The 27,445-nt window shown below is 43.5% G+C and overlaps 1 protein-coding gene across 3 annotated transcripts; it reads left to right on the top strand.

The window, feature by feature from the left end:
• Nucleotides 1–1,199: 1,199 nt before the first annotated feature.
• LOC125157098 (nuclear RNA export factor 2-like) lies at nucleotides 1,200–27,445 on the top strand. 3 transcript variants are annotated; one of them, XM_047843320.1, is made up of 21 exons: nucleotides 1,200–1,330; nucleotides 4,407–4,590; nucleotides 4,824–4,977; nucleotides 5,265–5,348; nucleotides 5,469–5,573; nucleotides 5,694–5,774; nucleotides 5,895–5,964; nucleotides 6,112–6,200; nucleotides 6,320–6,427; nucleotides 6,605–6,714; nucleotides 8,369–8,405; nucleotides 8,813–8,881; nucleotides 8,967–9,022; nucleotides 9,163–9,270; nucleotides 9,391–9,449; nucleotides 9,559–9,674; nucleotides 9,768–9,810; nucleotides 10,383–10,455; nucleotides 11,005–11,187; nucleotides 27,033–27,093; nucleotides 27,233–27,445. In XM_047843320.1, the coding sequence occupies exons 1-21, from the start codon at nucleotides 1,318–1,320 to the stop codon at nucleotides 27,275–27,277; spliced, it is 1,848 nt and encodes a 615-aa protein (XP_047699276.1). In that variant the 5' UTR covers nucleotides 1,200–1,317; the 3' UTR covers nucleotides 27,278–27,445. The 3 variants fall into 3 exon arrangements, with proteins under 3 accessions (XP_047699276.1, XP_047699278.1, XP_047699277.1); XM_047843322.1 differs by lacking the exon at nucleotides 4,407–4,590; XM_047843321.1 differs by lacking the exon at nucleotides 11,005–11,187.

The raw sequence follows: 27,445 nt of genomic DNA, 5'->3' as shown, positions 1-27,445 counted from the left end.
ATAATATTAACACATGCCCATGTGCGCATGCACACACGTGCGAGCACACACACATACACACACACACACTCTTACTTTCCTCTGAGGTAAGGATGATAATGCTGTCACCAAGCTGAGCACCCACAGACATGTATATAGGTCCAGAACAATCTTCCTACACATACCAGACACCCAGGAAGCTATCTCTGCTGGATTTAAGGAAAGCCTCTCCTCATTTCTGTCACCAGTTTGCAAAAGCCTCCCTTTCCTACGATTAGAAAATCAGTAGTCTTAGCTATAATCAAGAGGGGGGGGGTAATTAGCTCTATTTCTAACTGTACATAATGAAAAATACTAATTTTGCAAAAGTAAAATTCAACACATGCTAGTTTTACAAGCAGGTTATGAAACAGTTCTGTAGTCCTTCCCCCCCGCCCCCCCCCCCGGAATAAATAGATGTGGTTAGAAATGGTTGAGATGTATGGATTCTCAAAAGTGGCTTTGTTGATCCCAAATCTACATTGTTGTCTACATTCATTTAACAAATACTAACTAGGCCCCATTATATGCCAGACACTGTCAGCTCAAAGTGACTCAACCTGCAAACCCTGTGATCTGAACATATTTCTCCATCTAGTTCAAGACAGATCTCTCCACTTGGTCCAAGGCACCTGGACCCTTCCCCCACCCCCAACCCCCAAGCAGGAGTGACCAGCTCTTGGTCACAAACCATCATCCCTAGTCTGCTCACAGAAATCTGTCCTGGAGACCTGAAAGTTCACCATTAAAATAGAATCAGCACAGTAGCTGGAGGAACCCTTAGGATGTTGAGGCAGACCAATAGTGAGGACACAATTTCTGTTCTGCCACGGACTTGGCTGAGAAATCCTGGGAAATGGACATAACCCTTGTGAGCCTAATATTCGTGGTCTGACAAGGGACTGTGGATACAGTCATCATGGGGTTTCTGTGAGGAGGTCAAAGAAATCTAATGAGTCTGCCCAACATTGAGCAAATGTTGGTTGCCACAGGGCAAGTGTTCATTTATTTCCCATCCTGTTCTTTCCCTACCATAGCAGGGAAGGAATTGCCATGTGATCAGTGGCCTAGCAATGTTGTAGGCAGGATTCCAAACTGACACAGGAAGTAGCCATGTGAACACACATGATGTCATAAAGGGTACTCACGACCATTTCTCCATGGGAGGATCAGTTGGTACTTGGTGGAGCTTGAGGGGTAACTCAGGCAGCCTGGGTGAGAGATACCAACTGATTTGTGATACTCGTGTTATTGCCTTTGATTCTGGCAGAGCGATGGCAAGACGGGGATCGTGCTGAGATGCAAACCTTCAGTAAGTGGATATGCATGTGCACACACGTGTGTGTGCACGTGGTCCCTCTGGCTTTTTTTTTTTTTTGTAATGTTTATTTTTGAGAGACAGAGAGACAGAGCACGAGCAGGGGAGGGGCAGAAAGAGAGGGAGACACAGAATCTGAAGCAGGCTCCAGGCTCCGCGCTGTCAGTGCAGAGCCCATCGCGGGGCTCGAACTCACCAACCGTGAGATCATGACCTGACTTGAAGTTGGATGCTTAACCAACTGAGCCACCCAGTCGCCCCTTCTCTGGCTTTTTAATCATGTGCCCACTGTCCTGTGAGATTCTCAAAACAAGGCTATGCCCGAGATTGCTCTGGTCTGAATCACCTTGATGAGGGAGGCCTCTGTCCCTGTTTAGGCACCCAAATTAGCTGGTTGGTCTGGGGATTGCTGTAGCTGTTAGCTAGCTCACTTTTACACTTTCCCATTGTTGATGTTATTTCTGAAGTAATGTCACTTCTCAAAAATGACTCTGATGCCCCCATACACCATACGTTGACCACAGGCCCTTATTCCTCCTTTTAATATTTAAGTTTTTCCTTTAATTGGTGGATTTTCAGGAAAACCGGTTGGTTTCCTGCCATTCTCCAAGTGTCATTAATAAGGTTCCTCTTTGTTGTTGTTATTAGTATCATTATGAACTCATGGTCTTTTAACATGTTGATGACATCAAACCATTGTTACATTGTTTTGAGCAGAGAAATCAAATGATTTGACTTATGCTCTGCTGCTGGTGACCTGGACCTGGAAGGCAGTATAATCCAGGAGATAGATAGATGTTGGTGTCTTGGCCAGGGTGGTGGTAATAATGGTGGTGGTAAGAAGTGGCTAGATTCTGGATGTACTGGAGAGAGGGGGTGAAAGAATTTCCTGATCTGTTAGATATGGAGTGTGAGAGAGAGAGCACTCCAGGTTGCTTTCAAGTTTTGAGGACTGAGCCATTGGCATTTCTGGGTCAAATGCTCTATCCATGTTTAATTCCACTTCCAGTGCCACACAGGAAAAGTCCCAAAGGTTGTGAGTAGCAGGATTGTCTTGACAGCAAGGCCACAGAGTGAAAGCAATGACTTCCCAGAGGAGTAAATCTGAGGCCTGGTCGTAATCACTACATCAGGGAGCAATCAGCAGTCAACAGATTTTTACTCATAATCGTGGCCTGAGACAGCATGGAGTAGTTGAGGTACAAAATGTCAACACACAAACCAAGAGAGCCTTATAGAATCCAAAAGGAAGCTAGTTTCTACCAGTCTGGTTACCTTAATCCTCCCCCTACTGCCCACCCAAACCACTAGTATTATTATCTGCTGGTACAGTGTTTGAGTTTAACATGATACAAATAAAATACCTTTAGTGAATCCACTGTGGGAGAGGGAATTGGGACTGATATTTCTGTAGATACCAGAAAACTCCCAAATCTATAATTTATGTGGTGAATGATATATGTTGGCAGGGAGTATTTGTGGGGGGAGGGGTGAACATCAATACAACAACTAGGGGTGAATACAGGGTGAAATACCACCAAGGCATGGTCTAAGTATACCTGTGGCTACAATGTCCAATAAAGTAGGCATCAGAGCAAAGAAAATTGATAAGAGACAGAAAGAGGCTTTACATAATGATAAAAGGATCAATCCACTGGGGAGTCATCATGATCCTAAAAGTGTACGAACCAAACAACAGAGCCTCAAAGTACATGAAGCAAAGCCTGATAGAGCTGAAAGAAGAAATAACCACGTATGTAATTATAGTTGGGGGCCTTCAACACCCCCCCCCACTCAGCAAGGGATAAAATTACTAGAGACAAAACCAGCAAGGATATAGGACATCTGAATAACATAATAAGTTAACAGGATCTATATTACATAAATAGGGCACTCCACACCATGACAGCAGAGTGCATGTCCCCCCCCAAATCAATGTAACATTCATCAAGCTAGATCATCTTCTAGACCACCAAACAAACCTCCACAAATTTTAGAAGAATTGAAACCACACAGGGTGCATTATCTGACTATAATGAACCTAAATTGGAAATCAATAATAGAAGGAAAAAGAGAAGAATCCCTACACACTTGGAAATGGTAGTTGACTTATCATTCCAGTTTGTCATTTTTTTTTAATTTTTTTAACGTTTTATTTATTTTTGAGACAGAGAGAGACAGAGCATGAACGGGGGAGGGTCAGAGAGAGAGGGAGACACAGAATCTGAAACAGGCTCTGGGCTTTGAGCTCTCAGCACAGAGCCCGACGCAGGGCTCGAACTCAAAGACTGTGAGATCATGGCCTGAGCTGAAGTCGGACACTCAACCGACTGAGCCACCCAGTCGCCCCTCCAGTTTGTCATTTAGATCCTTGTTATAGAGGAGCTGAGTTTAGGAAAAGTTGTCTCTTGAGCTGAAGGTATTTCAGGCTGGGCAAAAAGAAAGCTTACTCTGGATATTTCAAACTGAGTATTGTTGACAGCAAGTCTGGAGGGAGAGGGACAACTTAGGAGGCTGTTACGTCAGTCTCACCTGACATTAAAGCTTGTACTACACCAGCATAGGAAATGCAGCTTGCTGATTGTCAGTGGGCTCAGTTTGGTGGCTGATTATATTTGGGAAGTGGGAGAGAGATTGCCTTTGTGGTATTGGTGTGGTTGTTAAGCCTGAGAGCAGGGACAATTCAGATGTCTTCCTGATGTATGGCTGGTTTCCAATCTAACTCATGGATGCACACATCTCTGTTGTTTTCTTGCCTTGTTTGTTTGCTTTTTTAAAAATAAATCCTGCATCATTCTTTAAAAGGTTCAATACAGTTTCTGCTTCCCCTGCTCATCCTCGGTCATGTCCTTCTCCTCCCCCAAGATTCATCCCCTGATAGTGTCATCTGTCCAATAAGGCTTTCCTATCCAGACAAGCAGAGGAGTTTCCTTTCTGGGGTTTGTGGGATTGGACCCTTAGGGCAGGTTGACATTTTGCTTGCCCTACCATGGTGTTAGCCTAAGATGTGGTACATGGTACATGGACCACTGGTGTGTCTTCAAACTTGTATTTTTGTTCCCCTTTTGAGAACCCAATGGTGGTGGTAGTTCACATCAAGGACGAAAGAAAGTTTGGAGTTCGTTCCGAGGTAATTTTGGCAAGAGGAATCCTCATGATGAACGGGATGGATATGACCCTCAGCTTTCACAGCACCAGGAGGATGATGAAACTGTGATGATGAGGGATATCCAGGAGTACCCCCAAGTAAGACAGTAAGTGACCAGGCAGCCTGGTTTGCATGTAGCAGCCCCTGGGACTATGCAACCCTTTCACTCCCCTTTGGTCTTCTTTTTCTTCTCTCACTGGAAAACTGAAGAACGCTAGAAGTGGAATAATGGTTGAGCAATCCTACTTGTAGTCCTGGTGACAGAGAGGTGAGGGTGTATAGACGAAGACTTTCTTAGCATTTATGGCCACCCTCCCTCTCTCCACTTACCCTCTGCAGCACTCCCTATAGCACCCGACACAACAAGAGGAGAGCAAAATGGCATGATGAAGACCATATCCATATTACTGTGTGGAGAGATAGAAAACTTCTGAAGAGACAAATGGGGGAGAATACACAAGATGGAACCCCAGGGAGCTGGTTCAAGATCACCGTGAGTGTCTTGGCAAGATCTGCATTAGATAGAATATCCTGGAACCCTACAAAAGGAAGACCACATTAAACAACCTTACATCAATTATTTGGAGGAGAGCTTTCCAATGGAGAGAAAGAGGGTTTAGGAAATCCATATTTCGCACAAAAATAAGAAATAATGCTAGTGGTCCCTTCTTTAGAAGCCCTGTACAGCTCAGTAGAGGGTTGGAAAAGAACACCGTCGGGTCTGTTTTCCAGCTTTAATTCCATGTTGTCTCTCCTCCCATCCCTTCTTTTCATCTCTAGATTCCCTATGGGGGAAAGTATGACAAGACATGGCTAGTGAATTCAATCCAGAGCCATTGCAGTGTCCCCTTCACTCCAGTGGATGTAAGGGAGGATGGTGAAGCCAGATGAGTGGACAAAGGGAAGTGGGGGGGGGACTGGGAGGAGCCCACTGAGCAGGAAGACTCTATCCTTCAAAATTATTGTTGCCTCCCTCTCCTGTAGTTTCACTACGTGAAAAACCAGGCTCGGTTCTTTGTCCAGGATGCCAGCATTGCCTCTGCATTGAAAGATGTCAGCTACAAGATTTGTGATGAGGAGAACCAAAAGGTATGTTTTGAGGGCATTACCTGTACCTAGTCCCCGTGGTGGGAGGAAAGGCCAGGGGCTGGTGGTCTTCTTTGGAATCAGGGTTCTTGGTGCTTACCCGAGCACCTCACCTCCCTGCAGATATCGATCTTTGTCATTGCCTCTAATGCACCCTACTCTGTGCGGTATAAGTTGAAGCCAAAAGAAATGAAGCAGCTAAAGGTAATGCAGACTCAAGGCCCGTTGCATGCCCACACCCAGACCCACCTCCTCTTCCTCCAGCCCCCGATTTTCCTATCCCTACCAGAGCCTCAGAGTGGATTTCTCTGCCTTTCTCTGCAGCTGACCATGCACAAACGCTATGATGTCTCCCATGAAGCTCTTGACCTCCAGAGTCTCCGCTTTGACCCAGGTACAGTTGATAGCAGTAATGCTAGGGCAGGTGAGGGCACAGGGATCTGCCTGGGAGGAAGACTGAGGAATGGTAACATGGGGAGGGGTTGATGCTGGCCCTGGACCCCTCTCAGCCTTCTGTTTGCCTCCTCTTGGCTTCCTGAAGACTTGGTGGGCCATAATATTGATATAATCCTGAATCGAAGAAACTGCATGGCTGCCACCCTGCAGATCATTGAAGAGAATTTCCCTGAGGTAAGGCCTTAGTCCCAGTGCTGTTATCAATAGTAGGGGTGGAACTCATGGGGTGGAGGACAGATTTGTCTCTGAGGCCCTAGATAGTAACTGTCACTCTAACTCTTCTTCACCAAAAGCTGTTGTCCTTGAACTTGAGCAACAACAAACTGTACCAGCTGGATGGCCTGTCTGACATTATACAGATGGTCCCCACAGTCAAGATCCTGAACCTCTCCAAAAATGAGGTGGGAAGAGGGAGCCAGATCAAAGTTGGGGGTGACAGTGGGTGGTAGTGCTCATCCGAGTGATGACAGTAGGCAAGAGAAGGTACCTATGTAGAAGGGTGGGGGCTGGGGGTGCAAGGGCCCGCGTGTCTCTCTTTCCCTGGGACTCCTTCCCAGCTTCCTCCCCATATTTCTCAGCTGACCTTGGTGTGGGAGTTAAACAAGATGAAAGGGCTGATGCTTGAGGAACTTTGGCTAGACGGGAACCCCTTGTGCGACACCTTCCCAGACCAGTCCACCTACATAAGGTCAGTGTGAACCCCTCTCACCCTGCCTGGGAACCTTTGCCCCCTGGGAGCCTGAACTGTCCCTGAGAACGTATGTATGCAGGAAGCTGCAACCCTGGTCCTCTGGAAGGACCTGAGGCTCCGCCTTCTCCTATGTGTCCCTCACCTGTAAGGAATTTCCTTCCTCTGACCTGCTCACCTGTTTCCTGTTCTGGGGTCTGTTTCCACCTCTCTGCATTCAGCATTCATTAGCATGCCCTCCAAGCATGTTTTCTAGGAAGAAGGGCTTCTCCTCCTTACCAGGGCCAGGAGTGATCAACCTTGAACCAGATTCTGGTGCCCTGGACTGAGAAGGTTCCTCCAGCCCAGGGCATCAGGCTGAGACAGGCCTTCCTACTTCCTGCTGAGATGGCACTTCCCTCCCTGGTTCTGAGAGGAGACCTCCTTCCCTTGCTCCAGAATGGTTCCCCCTCAAATCTCAGGCTGCCGTGGTGGCTTTCCTGCCCCATGCTGAGGGCCGAGGCTGTGAATGGCTTCCATGATGAAATCCATTCCTCTGACCCAATGCCAGGAGCTTGGCCTTCCTTGGGAGAAACCGGAGTTCCCTGAGTCAAGGGGCCTGAGACTGCCAATGAGCAGAGGCTTCCTGAAGCAGGAATGGAAGGCAGAGAGCAGAGGTGCTTGAGGAGACAGAAGGACAAGACTCTCAGAGGCACTGCCCCCTCCTCACCCACCGCCCCCCAACATGTCACATCATCCTGGCTGTTCCTTCAGAGGAGCCCTGGGTAGCCCAGCACAAGTATGAATCCTCAGGCTGGGAACTGACTGAGACAGGCACAGGTGCACAGGTGCCACCAGAAGGGAAGATGGTGGTCATAAGAGGGGGCCACAGGCCCTCAGCCCCATGCTGACCTGGGGCCTGACCCTCTACTCCTTCTGGGGAAGGTGTCCTGCCCCCGTGGCTGCCTCGTTCCCCATGGCCAGGTCAAGCTGAGTTCACACAGGTGGCAAAGTTTCAACCAGCATCCAATGGGCCCCCAGCCCAACACCTGCATGTTTTCCATCTCTACCTCAGCTGCCAGGGCCAACCAGAGCAGATGAAGGAAAAGGCTGCAGCTGGGGAGCCATTTCCCCCTTCTTCTCTCTTCCTCCCTGGCCCCCACCACCATAGTAGAGGTTTTTTTTTCCTTTCCCTTTGCTTTGCTTTCTTTTACTCCCCTGTCTCTACTCCCCTATGTCTCTGTCCCCCCTCCCCTCCTACCTTCACCCTATCTTCTGTTTTCCTCCTCCTCTCTCTCCCTCCCTGCCACCTGGATCTTGCCTCACTGACCTCCCTGCCTCAGCATCTCGGGTCATCCCTGGGGGTGTCGTGGTCCTGAGGAATGCTGGGACCTTAGTGAGGTAGCAGAGCCCTGCGCTCCCACCCCATTCCCTCTTTTCTCCGGAGCCTTCAGTGGGAACCTGGAGGAAGGAAGGGAGGTAGGGAAGGGAAGGTAGCCGTGGACCCTGGACTCCAAAGGTTGCTTCTTGGGTCACTGAAGAAGGGAGTGAGGGCAGTCTAGGTGGGAGCTACCCAGTGGAAAGGAGAAGGAGAGGAGGTAGGGGGGAAGGGAAGGAGGCAGGCTTTGCAATCCTGACCTATCAGTCACTTCTTTCTATTTTGGGTTTTGGACAGTGCCATCAAGGATTGTTTTCCTAAGTTGTTACGTCTGGTAAGTGCCTACATTCATCATTGTCTTTTACTAACATTGATCACCTCCACACCTACCCTCAAGCCCTTTGGGTCTTACCTAGATTATATGTTTGTGTCATACCCTTACCCATTTTAGGGGACCAGGACTCCTGTAAAAGACATGAGTATACTCTCTGGAAAAAATGTCCACTAACATGTGTGTGTACACATACACACACACACACACACACATACATTGCATATAATAATAGAGACTTCCAGGACCTCATGATGAAGACGCCCACTATAATCTTGTTCATGTAAATTCCAGTGCCCTTTCAGAGCTGACCTCTTACCCTCACCCTCTCTTGGGCTCATCTTTTCAACCCTGAACATCCAGGGCCACCTCCCTGGGCTCCACTGCTGACTTCCTCTTCCCCTCTCCAGGATGGCCAGGAGTTATCCCCACCAGTTACTTTCGATATTGATACACCCTACTTAATAAAGCCCTGCAAGGTGAGGAAAAATGATCAAATGACATTTGGAGTATTGAGAGGGAAGCTTTATCAGCCACATAGTCTCAAAAGTCTTTTGATTCCAGGAAAGCTACAAAGGATCTGAGATACTGAAGAGTCTAGTCTTGCAATTCCTGCAGCAGTAAGTACACCTGGGAATCTAGGGAAGTGGAAGGCTAGGATAGGTGAGGCCACCCAAGCTCAGGACTGCTGACTGCGTCTTCAAAATCTCACTTTGGGTCCAGACCACAGAGAGAGACTGTCCTTATTACTCCCCCACAGGTACTACTTGATGTACGACTCTGGAGACCACCAGGGTCTCCTCGGTGCTTACCATCATGAGGCCTGCTTCTCCCTGACCATTCCCTTCAACCCGGAGGACCAAGCCCCGTGAGTAGCAAAGCTCAGACTCTGCTTCTGGGACATGTGGCTCCCCAGTGGACACAGGGCAGCTCCTAGAAACACCCACACTGGCCAGACCATCACCTCCTATTCCTCTTTCTCTCCTAGAAGCAGCTTGTGTGGGTACTGCAAGGAAAGCAGGAATATGAAGAAGCTCAAGGACCCCTGTGCGTGTGATGGGGGAAGATTGGGCAGGGAAAGGGGATGTGAAGGAGTAATTATAGGGCCCAGGGTGTGGCAAGCCCTGACCTTTGCTTGCTTCTCCTCCTCCCGTAGGCCTGTGGGTTCAGCTGCTGAAGCATACAAAACGTGACATTGTGTGCTCCCTCGGTATGCTGCCCAAAACTCAGCATGACCTCAGCTCCTTTGTGGTGGACATGTGGTTCCAGACGGTGAGCACCTGCTTCCTCCCAAGGGCAGTCCTAGAAAGCCACAGTTGGGTAGGAAGTTTAGGTGACTTTAGCACCTGGGCTCTTCCCTTTTAGGAGATGATGCTCTGCTTCTCTGTCAATGGGGTGTTCAAGGAAGGTGAGTGTGTGTAGAGCCCCTTTCCAGATGCCTCAGTGCTCCCTCCCCGCTGGCTGAACTCCCTCTGATAACTCTCCTAGCTTCCCTGATCCCTTTCCTTCCATTCCTATTCCCGCTGTGTTCTCCTGCCTCCACTCTGCCCCCAAGCCAACCTGGTCTGAGCTGGGTCTATGCCTGTATGCCCCACACAGCTTTGGCACTAGGGACAGTCTGTGGAGTTTGATAGCTGTCATCTCAGATCCTTACTCTGAGAACTACCTGGGACAGTTACTTAACCTCTAAGTTTCCTTGTTTGCAAAATGGGGCTAATAATACCCACCTCTCGGGCAGCTGCAGAAAATGAATCAAGTGAACTTGTGAAGAGTTTGTCACAGCACCTGTGACATAGTAGAGGCCCTATCACTGGGAGCAGATTGCTCCTACTGTTGCCATCTCCATACCAGATACCATGGATCCCAATGAACAATTGTCCCTCCCAGCATGAGTATCAAGGAATACCCTGACTGGAGAACACTGTGTGAGCATGTGAAGCATGTGTGACTCTAAGGGAGTATTGTTGTTTGTTGTTAAAGTGGAAGGAAGATCTCAGGGTTCTGTTCGTGCCTTCACCCGGACCTTCATTGTTACCCCTGCCAGCAATTCCAGGTGAGTACTATGTTGTAGGTGGGAATGCCATCCCAGCCCAGGCCCAGGGGTGTAGGAGCATGGTGGTGTAGACATCTTGGTTTTCTCAGTATTGTGGAAAGCCAACAGGTAGATATCCAAGGAGCAGTCTAGTCTGGTGGTTAAGAGCATGGGCGCTGGAGTTAGAACACTGAGTTCTCTTCCTGACCCCAGCATTCTCTAGGTGTGTATGACCTTGGTTAAGTCACATGACCTCTCTGTGACTCATTGCCTTCCCTGAAAAATGGGGATTAGACTGTCCACTCCCTTGGGCTATTGTAAGGGATAAATGTGAGTGTAAACTCATCCCTGGGCTGCAGGGTAAGTGCATATCTACTGAGGCTGGTAGATAGTCTCTGCAAAAGTGGTCTCTTTGGGAGGGGTAGAGGTACCAGCCAAGCAATCTGGAGGACAGGCACAGTAGGGGTATGGAAGGAATCTGGTTGCTGAGTGGCAGTGGGAGTGAGATCATTGTTAGGGATGTGGAGTTGTACATCCATTCAGTTGCCTGAGGGCACATTTTCCCTCCAGTATATGCATCGTGAATGATGAGCTGTTTGTGAGAGAGGCCACCCCCAGTGAGACTCAGAGTGCGTTCTCCATCCGAGTGCCTACACCCACCTCCAGCTCCATGCCCACCCTCTCCCAGGAGCAGCAGGAAATGGTGCAGGCTTTCTCCACTCAGTCTGGGATGAAACTCGAGTGGTCTCAGAAGTGAGTGTTGGGTGTGCATGGGAATAAGGGTGGGTTGGACAGCAACTTGGGGAGGGGGGAGGCAGTGAATCAAAGAAACTCACAGGAAATTTGGAAAAATAACTTTTTGGAGAGTTAGCTTCCAAAAGAAAAAAAAAGTGGACCCGTGGAAAAGGAATCATACTATTATACATGTGAAGAGTTTAAAAACAGTATAATGCTCAATGAGATTGTCTTATATATGGAAAATCTGAAAGAATCCACCAAAAAAATTACTAGAACTAATACACAAACTCAGCAGGGTTGCAGGATAAAAGGCCAATATGCAAAACTCATTTGTATTTCTATGTACTTGCAATGAGGAGTCCAAAAATGAAATTAAGAAAACAAGCCCATTCACAATAGCATCAAAGTAGTAAAATACATGGGAACAAATGTAACAAAAGAAGCACAAATCTTATATTCCTAAATCTATAAAATGTTGTTGAAAAAATTAAATAAATGAAAAGACACCCCATTTCCATGGGGTTGGAATATTGCTAAATATGTTAATATTGTTAAGATGGCAGTAATAGCTAGAGAAATCTACAGATTCAACACAATGCCTGTCAAAATCCTTCTTTGCAAAAATTGACAAGGTTATCCTAAAGTTCATACGTAAGTGTGCCAAAACAATCTTGAAAGAGAAGAACAAAGTTAGAGGATTCACACTTCCCAATTTCAAAACTTGCTACAAAGCTATAGTAATCAAGACTGTGTGGTGCTGGCAGATGGACAGTACATGAATCAATGGAGTAGAATGGAGAGTCCACAAATAAACCCTCACATTTATGGCCAATTGACTGTCAAATGAGAGTGTTGGAAAATAATCTGGTAGGAAGAAAAATAGTCTTTTCAGCAAATGGTGCTGGGACAACTGGATAGAAATATGCACAACAAGGAATTTTGACCCCCTGATTCACATCATGTACAAACATAGCCTATAAGTGGATGAAAGATCTAAAGGTAAGAGCTAAAACTATAAAAATCTTGGAAGAAAACATAGGCGTAAGTCATCATGGATTAGGCAAGTGTTTCTTATATATGACACCAAAAGCACAAGCAACCAAAGAAAAAAATAGATACATTGGACTTTATCAAAATTAAATGCTGTTGTGCACCAATGGACACTATCAAAAGAGTAAAAATCCCACCAACAGAGCGAGAGAAAATATTTGCCAATCACATATCTGACAAGAATATATGAAGAACCCTTGCAGCTCAACAATAAAAGGACAAACAACCCAATTTAAAAAGTGGAAAAAGGGTCTTAATAGACATTTCTCCAAAGAAGATATACAAGGGGCCATAAAGCACATGAAACACCTCTCAACACCATTAGTCATTAAGGAAATGCAGAGTAAAAACCACAGTGAGGGAAGAGCCAAGATGGCAGAACAGCATGGAAGTTTTTTGTGTGTCTTGCGTCCATGAAATACAGCCAGACCAATACTAAACCATCCTACACACCTAGAAAACTGATTGGAGGATTAATGCAACAATCTGCACAACCTGAACCAAAGAATTCAGCAGGTACATGGTGCTGAGAGGTGAATTTGGGGAGCGAGAAGCTGCAGAGGGTAGGGAATGGCTTTTGCAGGCGGAGAGAGGATGGAGACTGGGGAGGGGGGGAGGAGAATATGGGAAAAGTACCCCTCCCCGAAAGCAGCTGGAGAGAAAGTAGAAAATTGGAAACAGCCGCAGGGACTAAACTAAAAAGGGAGAAAGGAGAAAGGAGAGGGTTTAAATTCCATTAAGATTGTAAACAAGGGGAGCGCAAAGTCTGCAACTCTTCAGCTCGATACCTCACGGTGCTCTGGTGGGAAGGGTGAATCCCCAGGAACAGAGTGGGGTCCGGGAGGTTCTCGGTCCACACAAGTAAAAGAGGTTCCACTGCTGGAAGGACATTTGGTAGAGACAGTTTGAAGCCATCTGGTCCCAGAAGACCGCAGAAAATGGCCACATTCGCTGGTGCTGGAACAAGGTCGTTAAGGGTGAAGCCTGGTGCCAGATGTGTGTTGTGATTTTCCATAATTCCTGAAATGCTGCTGCTACACTATCTTGCAAGCTTTTCCTGGGGCGGGCTGGCACCTGGCCACAGTCTTGGGGCACTGACAGCAGCAGGGTCCAGCAAGAGTTCCTAGGTGCAGCCAAAATTCGGCCATTGCTTGGTGAGACCCTCCTGCAGAGGGGCAGAATGGGTCAAAGCCGCAGTCCTTCAGAAGGAAGGGGCCGGGGAAAACAGCCGCATCTGAGACAAAACTCAGGAGAGAGGTACTGCCTGGGGCCTGGTCACGGAGAGTGAAAAAGCCAGGAGTGGATGAAAGCTGAAGACAGAGGATGGGTGCACGATTTCTGATCCAAGAGAACAGACTGGGTAGCTGGGTGGCGCCATTTTCACCGCTCCCTCACGTGCAACTACACACCTAAAAGCGCCACAACAATCCACCCCAGTAGGCTAGCAAAGCCATCTAGTGGAAAGCGGAGCTGTTACACTGAACCCGCCCAACTGGGCCAACCTCGCTCTTCAAGAACACAAGTCTCACTGCTGGCTTAGTTAATGGAGTATAAAGCGCTAAATAGACTGACTTCTAGGGGAAAACAAAGTAATTTCAGTCCTACTTCAATCTATTAGGTTTATATATTCAATTTCCTTCCCTTTTTTCCTCCTTTACACTTTTTTTTTCTTTTTCTTGAATACGGAAAGAGATAAAAATCATTTTTATTTTCAATTTTTATAAAAAATATTTTTCTTTAATTTTTATTACTATATTTTTTACTTCTGTGTAATTTTTTTCAAATTCTATTTTACTTCCATCATTTTATTTTAGTCTACTTCAGTGTATTCACTTTTTCAAATTTTCAAAAAAAATCCTTTTATTTTTTTCTTTCTTTTTCTTTTTTTATCTTTTTCGTTTCTTTTTCTTGAATGCAGAGAGAAAAACTTGTATTTTACTTTCAATTTCTATTAAAATATTTTATTTGTTTTACTATATTTTTTGATATGTGTATTTTTTCAAATTCTATTTTAATTCCATCATTTTATTTTAGCCTACTACAGTGTATTCACTTTTTCAAATTTTGAAATGATTTCCTTTTTTTCTGTTTTACCTTTTTTCTCTTTTTAGTTTCTTCTGTTTTTTCTTGAATACAGAAAAATAAAAAAAATCACATTTATTTTAATTTTTATTAAAAATATTTTTCTTTAATTTTTCCTGCTATATTATTTACTTTTGTGTATATTTTTTCAAATTATATTTTCCCTCATCATCTATTTTAGTCTACTTCAGTGTATTCTTTTTTTTTCAAATTTTCAAACGATTTCCTTTTTTTTCTCCCCCCCAACCCTTTTTTTCCCTGATAATCTGTCAAACCACTTTCAACACCCAGACCAAAACACACCTAGGATCTAGAATCATTTGTTCAATTTGTGTGTGTGTGTGTTTAATTTTTAATTTTAATATTTTTTAAACTTTAATATTTCTACCTCATTAATTCCTTTTGTCCCTTCAAAATGACAAAATGAAGGAATTAACCACAAAAGAAAGAGCATGAAGAAACGATAGCCAGGGATTTAACCAACACAGATACAAGCAAGATGTCGGAACCAGAATTTAGAATCACGATAATAAGAATACTAGCTGGAGGCGAAAATAGATTAGAATCCCTTTCTGCAGAGATAAAAGAAGTAAAAAATGGCCAGAATGAAATTAAAAATGCTATAACTAAGCTGCAATAAAGGATGGATGCACCAGAGGCAAGGATGGATGAGGCAGAACAGAGAATCAGCGATATAGAGGACAAACGTACAGAGAATAATGAAGCAGAAAAAAAGAGTGATATTAAGGCAAAAAAGCACTATTTAAGGATTAGAGAAATCAGTGACTCATTAAAAAGGAGCAACATCAGAATCATGGGGGTCCCAGAAGAGGAAGAGAGAGAAATAGGGCTGGAAGGGTTATGTGAGCAAATCATAGCAGAAAACTTTCTTAACCTGGAGAAAGACACAGGCATTAAAATCCAAGAAGCACAGGGGACCACCATTAGATTCAACAAAAACCGACCATCAACAAGGCGTATCATGGTCAAATTCACAAAATACTCAGGCAAGGAGAGAATCAGGAAAGCAGCAAGGGAAAAAAAGTCCCTAACCTACAAGGGAAGACAGATCAGGTTTGCAGCAGCCCTATCCACAGAAGCTTGGCAGGTCAGAAAGGAGTGGCAGGATATATTCAGTGTGCTGAATCAGAAAAATATGCAGCCAAGAATTCTCCATCCAGCAAAGCTGTCATTCAAAATAGAAGGAGAGATAAAAAGTTTCCCAGACAAACAAAAATTAAAGGAGTTTGTGACCACTAAACCAGCCCTGCAAGAAATTTTAAGGGGGACTCTCTGAGGAGAGAAAAGATGAAAATATATCTATCTATATCTATATCTATATCTATATCTATATCTATATCTATATTGATAGGTAGATAGATACCAAAAGCAATAAAGATTAGAAAAGACCAGAGAACACCAGCAGAAACTCCAACTCTACAAGCTTCATAATGGCAATAAATTCATATCTTTCAGTACTCACTGTAGACGTCAATGGACTCAATGCTCCAATCAAAAACATAGGGTAACAGAATGGATAAGAAAACAAGATCCATCTATATGCTGTTTACAAGAGACCTACTTTAGACCTAAAGACACCTTCAGATAGAAAATAAGGGGATGGAGAACCATCTATCATGCTAATGGTCAATAAAAGAAAGCCGGAGTAGCCATACATATATTAGACAATCTAGACTTTAAAATTAAGACTGTATCAAGAGATGCAGAAGGGCATTATGTCATAATCAAGGGGTCTATCCACCAAGAAGACCCAACAATTGTAAACATTTACGTGCCAACTGTGGATGCACCCAAATATGTAAATCAATTAATCACAAACATAAAGAAACTCATCGATAGTAATACCATAATAGTAGGAGACTTCAACACCCCGCTCACAACAATGGACAGATCATCTAACCAAAAAATCAACAAGGAAACAATGGCTTTGAATGACACACTGGACCACATGGACTTAAAAGATATATTCAGAATATTTCATCCTAAAGCAGCAGAATATACATTCTCCTCCAGTGCACATGGAATGTTCTCCAGAATAGACCACACACTGGGACACAAATCAGCCCTCAGCGAGTATAAACAGATTGAGATCATACCGTGCATACTTTCAGACCACAATGCTAGGAAACTCGAAATCAACCACAAGAAAAAATTTGGAAAGGGAAAAAATACTTGGAGACTGAAGAACATCCTAGTAAAGAATGAATGGGCTAACCAAGCAGTTAAAGAGGAAATTAAAAAGTATATGGAAGTCAATGAAAATGATAACACCACAACCCAAAACCTCTGGGACGCAGCAAGGGCAGTCATAAGAAGAAACTATATAGCAATCCAGGCCTTCTGAAAGAAGGAATAAAGATCTCAGATACACAACCTAACCTCACACCAGCAGAAGACAGGAAATAATAAAGATTAGAGCAGGAATTAATGCTATTGAAACCAAAAACACAGTAGAAGAGATCGATGAAACCAGAAGCTGGTTCGCTGAAAGAATTAACAAAATTGAGAAACCACTAGCCATTTTGATCAAAAAGAAAAAAAAAGGAAAGGACCCAAATAAATAAAATCAAGAATAAATGAGGAGAGATCACAACCAACACAACAGACATAAAAACAATAATAAGAGAACATTATGAGCAATTATATGCCAATAAAATGGGTAATCTGGAAGAAATGGACAAATTCCTAGAAACATATACACTACCAAAACTGAAACAGGAAGAAATAGAAAATTTGAACAGACCCATAACCAGTAAGGAAATCGAATTAGTAGTCAAAAAATCTGCCAAAAAACAAGAGTCCAGGGCCAGATGGCTTTCCAGGGGAATTCTACCAAACGTTTAAGGAAGAGTTAACACCTATTCATTTGAAACTGTTCCAAAAAAAAAAAAAAAGAAATGGAAGGAAAACTTCCAAACTCTTTCTATGAAGCCAGCATTACCTTGATTCCAAAACCAGACAGAGACCCCACTAACAAGGAGAACTATAGACCAATTTCCCTGATGAACATGGATGCAAAAATCCTCAACAAGATATTAGCCAACCGGCTCCAATAATACATTTAAAAAAAAAATTATTCACCACGACCAAGCGGGATTTATACCTGGGATGCAGGGCTGGTTCAATATCCACAAAACAGTTAACGTGATTCATCACATCAATAAAAGAAAGGACAAGAACCATATGATCCTCTCAGTAGATGCAGAGAAAGTATGTGAAAAAATACAGCATCCTTTCTTGATAAAAGCCTTCAAGAAAGTAGGGATAGAAGGAGCATACCTCGAGATCATAAAAGCCATATATGAATGACCCAACGCTAATATCATCCTCAATGGGGAATAACTGAGAGCTTTCCCCCTAAAGTCAGGAACAAGACAGGGATGTCCACTCTCGCCACTGTTATTCAACATAGTATTGGAAGTCTTAGCCTCTGCAATCAGACAACACAAAGAAACAAAAGGGATCCAAATCGGCCAGGAGGAGGCCAAACTTTCACTCTTTGCAGATGGCATGATACTTTATATGGAAAACCCAAAAGATTCCACCAAAAACCTCTAGAATTGATTCATGAATTCAGCAAAGTTTCAGGATATAAAATCAACGCACAGAAATCGGTTGCATTCCTATACACCAACAACGAAGTGACAGGAAGAGAAATCAAAGAATCGATCCCGTTTACAGTTGTACAAAAAAAAACATAAAATATTTAGGGATAAATCTAACCAAAGAGGTGAAAATTCTATACACTGAAAACTATAGAAAGCTGATGAAAGAAATTGAAGAAGACACAAAAAAATGGAGAAAGATTTCATGCTCATGGGTAGGAAGAGCAAATATTGTTAAAATGTCGATACTACCCAAAGCAATCTACGTATTCAATGCAATCCCTACCAAAGTAACACCAGCATTCTTCACAGAGCTAGAACAAATAATCCTTAAATTTGTATGGAACCAGAAAAGACCCCAAATAGCCAAAGCGACCCTGGAAAAGAAAACCAAAGCAGGAGGCATCACAATCCCAGACTTCAAGCTATACTACAAAGCTGTAATCATCAAGACAGTATGGCACTGGCACAAGAACAGACACTCAGATCAATGGAACAGGATAGAGAGCCCAGAAATGGACCCACAAACGTATGGCAAATGAATCTTTGACAAAGCAGGAAAGAATATCCAATGGAACAAAGACAGACTTTTCAGCAAGTGGTGCTGGGAAAACTGGACAGCGACATGCAGAAGAATGAACCTGGACCACTTTCTTACACCATACACAAAAATAAACGCAAAATGGATGAAGGACCTCAATGTAAGACAGGAAGCCATCAAAATCCTCGAGGAGAAAGCAGGCAGAAACCTCTTTGAACTTGGCCACAGCAACTTCTTACTCAACACGTTTCCGGAGGCAAGGAAAACAAAGGCAAAAATGAATTACTGGGACCTCATCAAAATAAACACCTTCTGCACAGTGAAGGAAACAATCAGCAAAACTAAAAGGCAACTGACAGGATGGGAGAAGATATTTGCAAATGACACATCAGATGAAGGGTTAATATCCAAAATCTATAAAGAACTTATCCAACTCAACCCCCAAAAATTAATAATCCAGTGAAGAAATGGGCAAAAGTCATGAATAGACACTTCTCCAAAGAAGACATCCAAATGGCCAACCAACACATGAAAAAATGCTCAACATCACTCATCATCGGGGAAATACAAACCACAACCACCATGAGATACTACCTTATACCTGTCAGAGTCGCTAACATTAACAACTCAGGCAACAACAGATGTTGGCGAGGATGCAGAGAAACAGGATCTCTTTTGAATTGCTGGTGGGAATGCAAGCTGGTGCAGCCACTCTGGAAAACAGTATGGAGGTTCCTCAAAAAGCTAACAAAAAACTACCCTATGACCCAGCAATTGCACCAGAAGGCATTTATCCATGGGATAGAGGTGTGCTATTTCAAAGGGACACATGATCCCCATGTTTAGAGCAGCACTATCAACAATAGCCAAAGTATGGAAAGAGCCCAAATGTCCATCGATGGATGAATGGATAAAGAAGATGTGGTATATGTATACAATGGAGTATTACTCGGCAAGCAAAAAGAATGAAATCTTGCCATTTGCAACTACATGGATGGAACTGGAGGGTATTATGCTAAGTTAAATTAGTCAGTCAGAGAAAGACAAAACTCATATGACTTCACCCATATGAGGCCCTGAAGAGACAAAACAGATGAACATAAGGGAAGGGAAACAAAAATAATATAAAAACAGGGAGGGGTAGGAACAGGGAAGAGGGCGGCATAGGAGGACGCTGGGCTCACCACACGTCCTGCTGATCACTTAGATTCCACCTACACCTGCCTAAATAACCCAGAAAACCGCCAGAGGATTAGCAGAATGGAGTCTCTGGAGCCAAGCACAGACGAGAGGCCCACGGAAGAGCGTAGGAAGGGCAGCGAGGCAGAGTGCACTCCACAGACTGGCGGGAGGGAGCCAGGGCGGAGGGGCAGCGCGCCGGCCAAGCAGAGCCCCAAGTCTGGCTTGCAAAAGCGGAAGGGCCAGATGGAGTGTGTTCTGAAAGCAAGCGGGACTTAGCATCTGGGAGGTCATAAGTTAACAGCTCTGCTCAGAAAGCGGGAAGGCTGGAGGACAAAGGGAGGGAGAGTTGCTGAGCCCCGGGATGACAGAGCTCAGTTTGGCGGGGAACAAAGGTGCTAGCCAGCGCCATCTCCCTCGCCCATCCCCCAGCCAAAATCCCAAAGGGAACCAGTTCCTGGCAGGGAACATGCTTGCTCCGTGCAAACACCCAAGCTGTGCTTCTGCAGAGTCACCCCTCTGGCAGCGGGTCTGACTCCCTCCCACTGCCACAGGGCCCCTCCTAAAGTGGATCACCTAAGGAGAAGCGAGCTAAGCCTGCCCCTCCTGCCCCCTGCCTACCCACCGCAGCTAATACGCCAGATCCCCAGCACCACAAGCCTGGCAGTGTGCAAGTAGCCCAGAGAGGCCACGCCACCCCACAGTGAATCCTGCCCCTAGGAGAGGGGAAGAGAAGGCACACACCAGTCTGACTATGGCCCCAGCGGTGGGCTGGGGGCAGACATCAGGTCGGACTGCGGCCCGCCCACCAACCCCAGTTATACACCACAGCACAGGGGAAGTGCCCTGCAGGTCCGCACCACTCCAGTGACTATCCAAAATGACCAAACGGAAGAATTCCCCTCAAAAGAATCTCCAGGAAATAACAACAGCTAATGAACTGATCAAAAATGATTTAAACAATATAACAGAAAGTGAATTTAGAATAATAGTCATAAAATTAATCGCTGGGCTTGAAAACAGTATACAGGACAGCAGAGAATCTCTTGCTACAGAGATCAAGGGACTAAGGAACAGTCACGAGGAACTGAAAAACGCTTTAAACGAGATGCAAAATAAAATGGAAATGACCACGGCTTGGAATGAAGAGGCAGAGGAGAGAATAGGTGAACTAGAAGATAAAGTTATGGAAAAAGAGGAAGCTGAGAGAAAGAGAGATAAAAAAAATCCAGGCATATGAGAACTATGATACACTAAAAAGAAATAATATATGCACAATTGGTATCCCAGAGGAGGAAGAGAGAGGGAAAGGTGCTGAAGGGGTACTTGAAGAAATAATAGCTGAGAACTTCCCTGAACTGGGGAAGGAAAAAGGCATTGAAATCCAAGAGGCACAGAGAACTCCCTTCAGACGTAACTTGAATCGATCTTCTGCACGACATATCATAGTGAAACTGGCAAAATACAAGGATAAAGACAAAATTCTGAAAGCAGCAAGGGATAAACTTGCACTAACATATAAAGGGAGACCTATAAGACTCGTGACTGATCTCTCTTTTGAAACTTGGCAAGCCAGAAAGGCATGGCAGGAGATCTTCAATGTGCTGAATAGAAAAAATATGCAGCCGAGAATCCTTTATCCAGCAAGTGTGTCATTTAGAATAGAAGGAGAAATAAAGGTCTTCCCAAACAAACAAAAACTGAAGGAATTCGTCACCACTAAACCAGCCCTACAAGAGATCCTAAGGGAAATCTTGTGAGACAAAGTACCAGAGGCATCGCTACAAGCATAAGACATACAGACATCACAATGACTCTAAACCCGTATCTTTCTATAATAATACTGAATGTAAATGGATTAAATGCACCAACGAAAAGACATAGGGTATAAGAATGGAAAAAAAAACAAGACCCATCTATTTGCTGTCGACAAGAGACTCATTTTAGACCTGAGGACACCTTTAGATTGAGAGTGAGGGGATGGAGAATTATGTATCATGCTACTGGAAGCCAAAAGAAAGCTGGAGTAGCCATACTTATATCAGACAAACTAGACTTTAAATTAAAGGCTGTAACAAGAGATGAAGAAGGGCATTACATAATAATCACAGGGTCTATCCATCAGGAAGAGCTAACAGTTATAAATATCTATGTGCCGAATACGGGAGCCCCCAAATATATAAAACAATTACTCATAAACATAAGCAAGCTTATTGATAAGAATGTGGTAATTGCAGGGGACTTTAACACTCCACTTACAGAAATGGATAGATCATCTAGACACACGGTCAATAAAGAAACAAGGGCCTTGAATGATACATTGGATCAGATGGACTTGACAGATATATTTAGAACTCTGCATCCCAAAGCAACAGAATATACTTTCTTTTCGAGTGCACCTGGAACATTCTCCAAGATAGATCATATACTGGGTCACAAAACAGCCCTTCATAAGTATACAAGAATTGAAATTATACCATGCATACTTTCAGACTACAATGTTATGAAGCTTGAAATCAACCACAGGAAAAAGTCTGGAAAACCTCCAAAAGCATGGAGGTTAAAGAACCCCCTACTAAAGAATGAATGGGTCAACCAGGCAATTAGAGAAGAAATTAGAAAATATATGGAAACAAATGAAAATGAAAATACAACAATCCAAATGCTTTGGGATGCAGCGAAGGCAGTCCTGAGAGGAAAATACATTGCAATCCAGGCCTATCTCAAGAAAAAAGAAAAATCCCAAATACAAAATCTAACAGCACACCTAAAGGAAATAAAAGCATAACAGCAAACGCAGCCTAAACCCAGCAGAAGAAGAGAAATAATAAAGATCAGAGCAGAAATAAACAATAGAGAATCTAAAAAAACTGTAGAGCAGATCAATGAAACCAAGAATTGAATTTTTGAAAAAATAAACAAAATTGACAAACCTCTAGCCAGGCTTCTCAACAAGAAAAGGGAGATGACCCAAATAGATAAAATCATGAATGAAAATGGAATTATTACAACCAATCCCTCAGAGATACAAACAATTATCAGGGAATGCTATGAAAAATTACATGCCAACAAATTGGACAACCTGGAAGAAATGGACAAATTCCTAAACACCCACACTCTTCCAAAACTCAATCAGGAGGAAATCGAAAGCTTGAACAGACCCATAACCAGCGAAGAAATTGAATCGGTTATCAAAAATCTCCCAACAAATAAGAGTCCAGGACCAGATGGCTTCCCAGGGGAGTTCTACCAGACGTTTAAAGCAGAGATAATACCTATCCTTCTCAAGTCATTCCAAAAAATAGAAAGGGAAGGAAAACTTCCAGACTCATTCTATGAAGCCAGTATTACTTTGATTCCTAAAGCAGAGACCCAGTAAAAAAAGAGAACTACAGGCCAATATCCTTGATGAATATGGATGCAAAAATTCTCAATAAGATACTAGCAAATCGAATTCAACAGCATATGAAAAGAATGATTCACCATGATCAAGTGGGATTCATTCCTGGGATGCAGGGCTGGTTCAACATTCACAAATCAATCAACGTGATACATCACATTAATAAAAGAAAAGAGAAGAACCATATGATCCTGTCAATCGATGCAGAAAAGGCCTTTGACAAAATTCAGCACCCTTTCTTCATAAAAACACTTGAGAAAGTCAGGATAGAGGGAACATACTTAAACATCATCAAAGCCATTTATGAAAAGCCCACAGCTAACATCATCCTCAATGGGGAAAAACTGAGAGCTTTTTCCCTGAGATCAGGAACACGAGAGGGATGTCCACTCTCACCGCTGTTGTTTAACATAGTGTGGGAAGTTCTAGCATAAGCCCTCAGACAACAAAAGGAAATCAAAGGCATCAAAATTGGCAAGGAGGAAGTCAAGCTTTCACTTTTTGCAGATGACATGGTACTATACATGGAAAATCCGATAGACTCCACCAAATGTCTGCTAGAACTGATACATGAATTCAGCAAAGTTGCAGGATACAAAATCAATGTACAGAAATCAGTTGCATTCTTATACACTAACAATGAAGCAACAGAAAGACAAATAAAGAAACTGATCCCATTCACAATGGCACCAAGAAGCATAAAATACCTAGAAATAAATCTAACCAAAGATGTAAAAGAACTGTATGCTGAAAACTATAGAAAGCTTATGAAGGTAATTGAAGAAGATATAGAGAAATGGAAAAATCATTCCATGCTCATGGATTGGAAGAATAAATATTGTCAAAATGTCAATACTACCCAAAGCTATCTACACATTCAATGCAATCCCAATCAAAATTGCACCAGCATTCTTTTCGAAACTAGAACAAGCCATCCTAAAATTCATATGGAACCACAAAAGGCCCCGAATAGCCAAAGGAATTTTGCAGAAGAAGACCAAAGCAGCAGGCATCACAATCCCAGACTTTAGCCTCTACTACAAAGCTGTCATCAACAAGACAGCATGGTATTGGCACAATAACAGACACAGAGACCAATGGAATAGAATAGAAACCCCAGAACTAGACCCACAAACGTATGGCCAACTCATCTTTGGCAAAGCAAGAAAGAACATCCAATGGAAAAAAGACAGTCTCTTTAACAAATGGTGCTGGGAGAACTGGACAGCAACATGCAGAAGGTTGAAACTAGACCACTTTCTCGCACCATTCACAAAAATAAACTCAAAAAGGATAAAGGACCTGAATGTGAGACAGGAAACCATCCAAACCTTAGAGGAGAAAGCAGGAAAAGACCTCTCTGACCTCAGCCGTAGCAATCTCTTACTCGACACATCCCCAAAGGCAAGGGAATTAAAAGCAAAAATGAATTACTGGGACCTTATGAAGATAAAAAGCTTCTGCACAGCAAAGGAAACAACCAACAAAACTAAAAGGCAAGCAACGGAATGGGAAAAGATATTTGCAAATGACCTATCGGACAAAGGGCTAGTATCCAAAATCTATAAAGAGCTCACCAAACTCCACACCCGAAAAACAAATAACCCAGTGAAGAAATGGGCAGAAAACATGAATAGACACCTCTCTAAAGAAGACATCCGGATGGCCAACAGGCACATGAAAAGATGCTCAACGTCCCTCCTTATCAGGGAAATACAAATCAAAACCACACTCAGGTATCACCTCACGCCAGTCAGAGTGGCCAAAATGAACAAATCAGGAGACTATAGCTGCTGGAGAGGATGTGGAGAAATGGGAACCCTCTTGCACTGTTGGTGGGAATGCAAATTGGTGCAGCCACTCTGGAAAGCAGTGTGGAGGTTCCTCAGAAAATTAAAAATAGACCTACCCTATGACCCAGCAATAGCACTGCTAGGAATTTACCCAAGGGTTACAGGAGTGCTGATGCATAGGCACACTTGTACCCCAATGTTTATAGCAGCACTCTTAACAATAGCCAAATTATGGAAAGAGCCTAAATGTCCATCAACTGATGAGTGGATAAAGAAATTGTGGTATATATACACAATGGAGTACTACAAGGCAATGAGAAAAACGAAATATGGCCCTTTGTATCAACGTGGATGGAACTGGAGAGTGTGATGCTAAGTGAAATAAGCCATACAGAGAAAGACAGATAGCATATGTTTTCACTCTTAGGTGGATCCTGAGAAACTTAACAGAAACCCATGGGGGAGGGGAAGGAAAAAAAAAGAGGTTAGAGTGGGAGAGAGCCAAAGCATAAGAGACTCTTAAAAACTGAGAACTGGGGGTTGATGGGGGATGGGACGGTGGGAACGGTGGGTGATGGGTATTGAGGAGGACACCTTTTGGGATGAGCACTGGGTGTTGTATGGAAACCAATTCGACAGTAAATTTTATATATTGAAAAAAAAGAAAAATGGAGGGGGACAAAACAGAAGAGACTCATAAATATGGAGAACAAACTGTGGGTTACGGGAGGGGTTGTGTGAGGGGGGATGGGCTAAATGGGTAAGGGGCACTAAGGAATCTACTCCTGAAGTCATTGTTGCACTATATGCTAACTGATTTGGAGGTAAATTTTAAAAAATAAAGAAATTAAATTAAAAAAAAAACAGTGAGTTACTACTTCACACCCACTAGAATAGCTTTAATCAATAATCGAGTGATAACAAGTGTCAGTGAGGATGTGCAGCAATCGGAGTTCTCATGTATCTGTTTGTGAGAATGAAAAATGGAGCAGTGGTTGGGGAAAACATTTGACAGTTCCCCAAAATGTTAAATATGGAGTTACCGTATGACCCAGCAATTCCACTCCTAAGGATCTACCAGGAGAAGTGAAAACATATGTTCACTCTAAAACTTGTATGGGAATGTTCATAGCAGCATTGTTCATTATAGCCAAAATGCAGAAACAACCCAAATGTCCTTTAGCTGATGAATGGATAAATAATCTGGTATGTCCATATTGTAGAATATTATTCAGTCATAAAAAAGAATACAGTTCTGATATATGCCATGACATGGATGAACCTTGAAAACATTATACTAAGTGAAAGAAGCAAGCATCAAATGGTCACATAGTGTGTGATTCCATCTATATGAAATGTCCAGCATAGGCAAATCTACAGGGACCAAAAGCAGATTAGTGGTTTCCAAGGCCTGGGGAAAGGGGAGGAATAGCAAGTCATGTCTAATGTCTAGGGAGTTTCTTTTTGAGGTGATAAAATTATTTGGGAATTAGATAGTGGTGATGGTTGAGCAATCTTGTGGATATACTAAGAAAACACCGAATTGCACACTTTAAAATGTTATGTGCACCGGGGCGCCTGGGTGGCTCAGTCAGTTGAGAGCCCAACTTCGGCTCAGGTCATGATCTCACTGTTCGTGAGTTGGAGCCCCACATGGGGCTCTGTGCTGACAGCTCAGAGCCTGGAGCCTACTTCTGATTCTGTGTCTCCTTCTCTCTCTGCCCCTCCCCTGCTCGTGCTCTGTCTCTCTCTCAAAAATAAATAAACATTAAAACAATTTCAAAAATGGTATGTGCATAAAAATAATAATAACAAAATGGTATGTGCATTATAGTTCGATAAAAATGATTGGAAACTTGTACTTTTAAAATTTCCATCTATCCTCTTGAATGTTTTTCTTTATCAATGTATATTAAGCTCCTGTGTTCTTGAATGTTTTTCTTTATCAAAGTATCTTAAGTTCCTGTGTTCTTTTGGAGAACTCCAATTTTATGTTTTGAAGTCTAATGGGCATGACATTTTGGGTCAGATGTGATAGACATTTTCCCTAGGTCTTTCTTCATCGTTACACATAGTGCTCATACTGGTGGTACATGAATACCAGCAAAAAGGTGACATATATTTAGCGTCGCATGGTCAGCGTCTCTGTACTGTGGTACTAATGGAGGTCATCTGTCCTCCCACTCCAGGTGCCTTAAGGACAATGAGTGGAACTACACCAGAGCTGGTCAGGTCTTCACTATGCTCAAGGTGAGGTCTGGGATCCATTAAGTGGGTTACAGATGGGTGCTTCTGGGACTTCAGGAAGGCCAAGAAGGTGGAGGCTGGGTGGTCTGGGAATGAAACTCTGTGATCTGGTTCTTCTGACATCCCAACTCCTTCCCTCCAGAACGAGGGCAAGGTCCCAGAGGAGGCCTTCAAACAAATCGCCTAGAAGAAGCCTTGGATGTCCACATCATCTTGGTTGTCTTTTATCCAGCCTGAGGCCATGCCCATGACTGGGGATGGAGGCCAGGCTGACCAACAAGCCAAAGTTACCTTTGGCTAGCAGGCCAGATAACATAACCACCTGAAGTATTAGTTGTTCTGTGTATTTCCCCCA

The sequence above is a fragment of the Prionailurus viverrinus genome, chromosome X, assembly GCF_022837055.1.
Source record: "Prionailurus viverrinus isolate Anna chromosome X, UM_Priviv_1.0, whole genome shotgun sequence".
NCBI lineage: Eukaryota > Metazoa > Chordata > Mammalia > Carnivora > Felidae > Prionailurus > Prionailurus viverrinus.
The sequence above is the reverse complement of the archived record's forward strand: the minus strand, read 5'-3'. Positions and strand labels throughout refer to the sequence as shown.

Excerpts from the sequence above, each read along its gene's own strand:
- LOC125157098 (XM_047843320.1), top strand. Across the intron at positions 6,715-8,368 it reads GACCAGTCCACCTACATAAG|TGCCATCAAGGATTGTTTTC; the intron begins GTCAGTGTGAAC and ends GGTTTTGGACAG. Across the intron at positions 9,271-9,390 it reads AACCCGGAGGACCAAGCCCC|AAGCAGCTTGTGTGGGTACT; the intron begins GTGAGTAGCAAA and ends TTTCTCTCCTAG.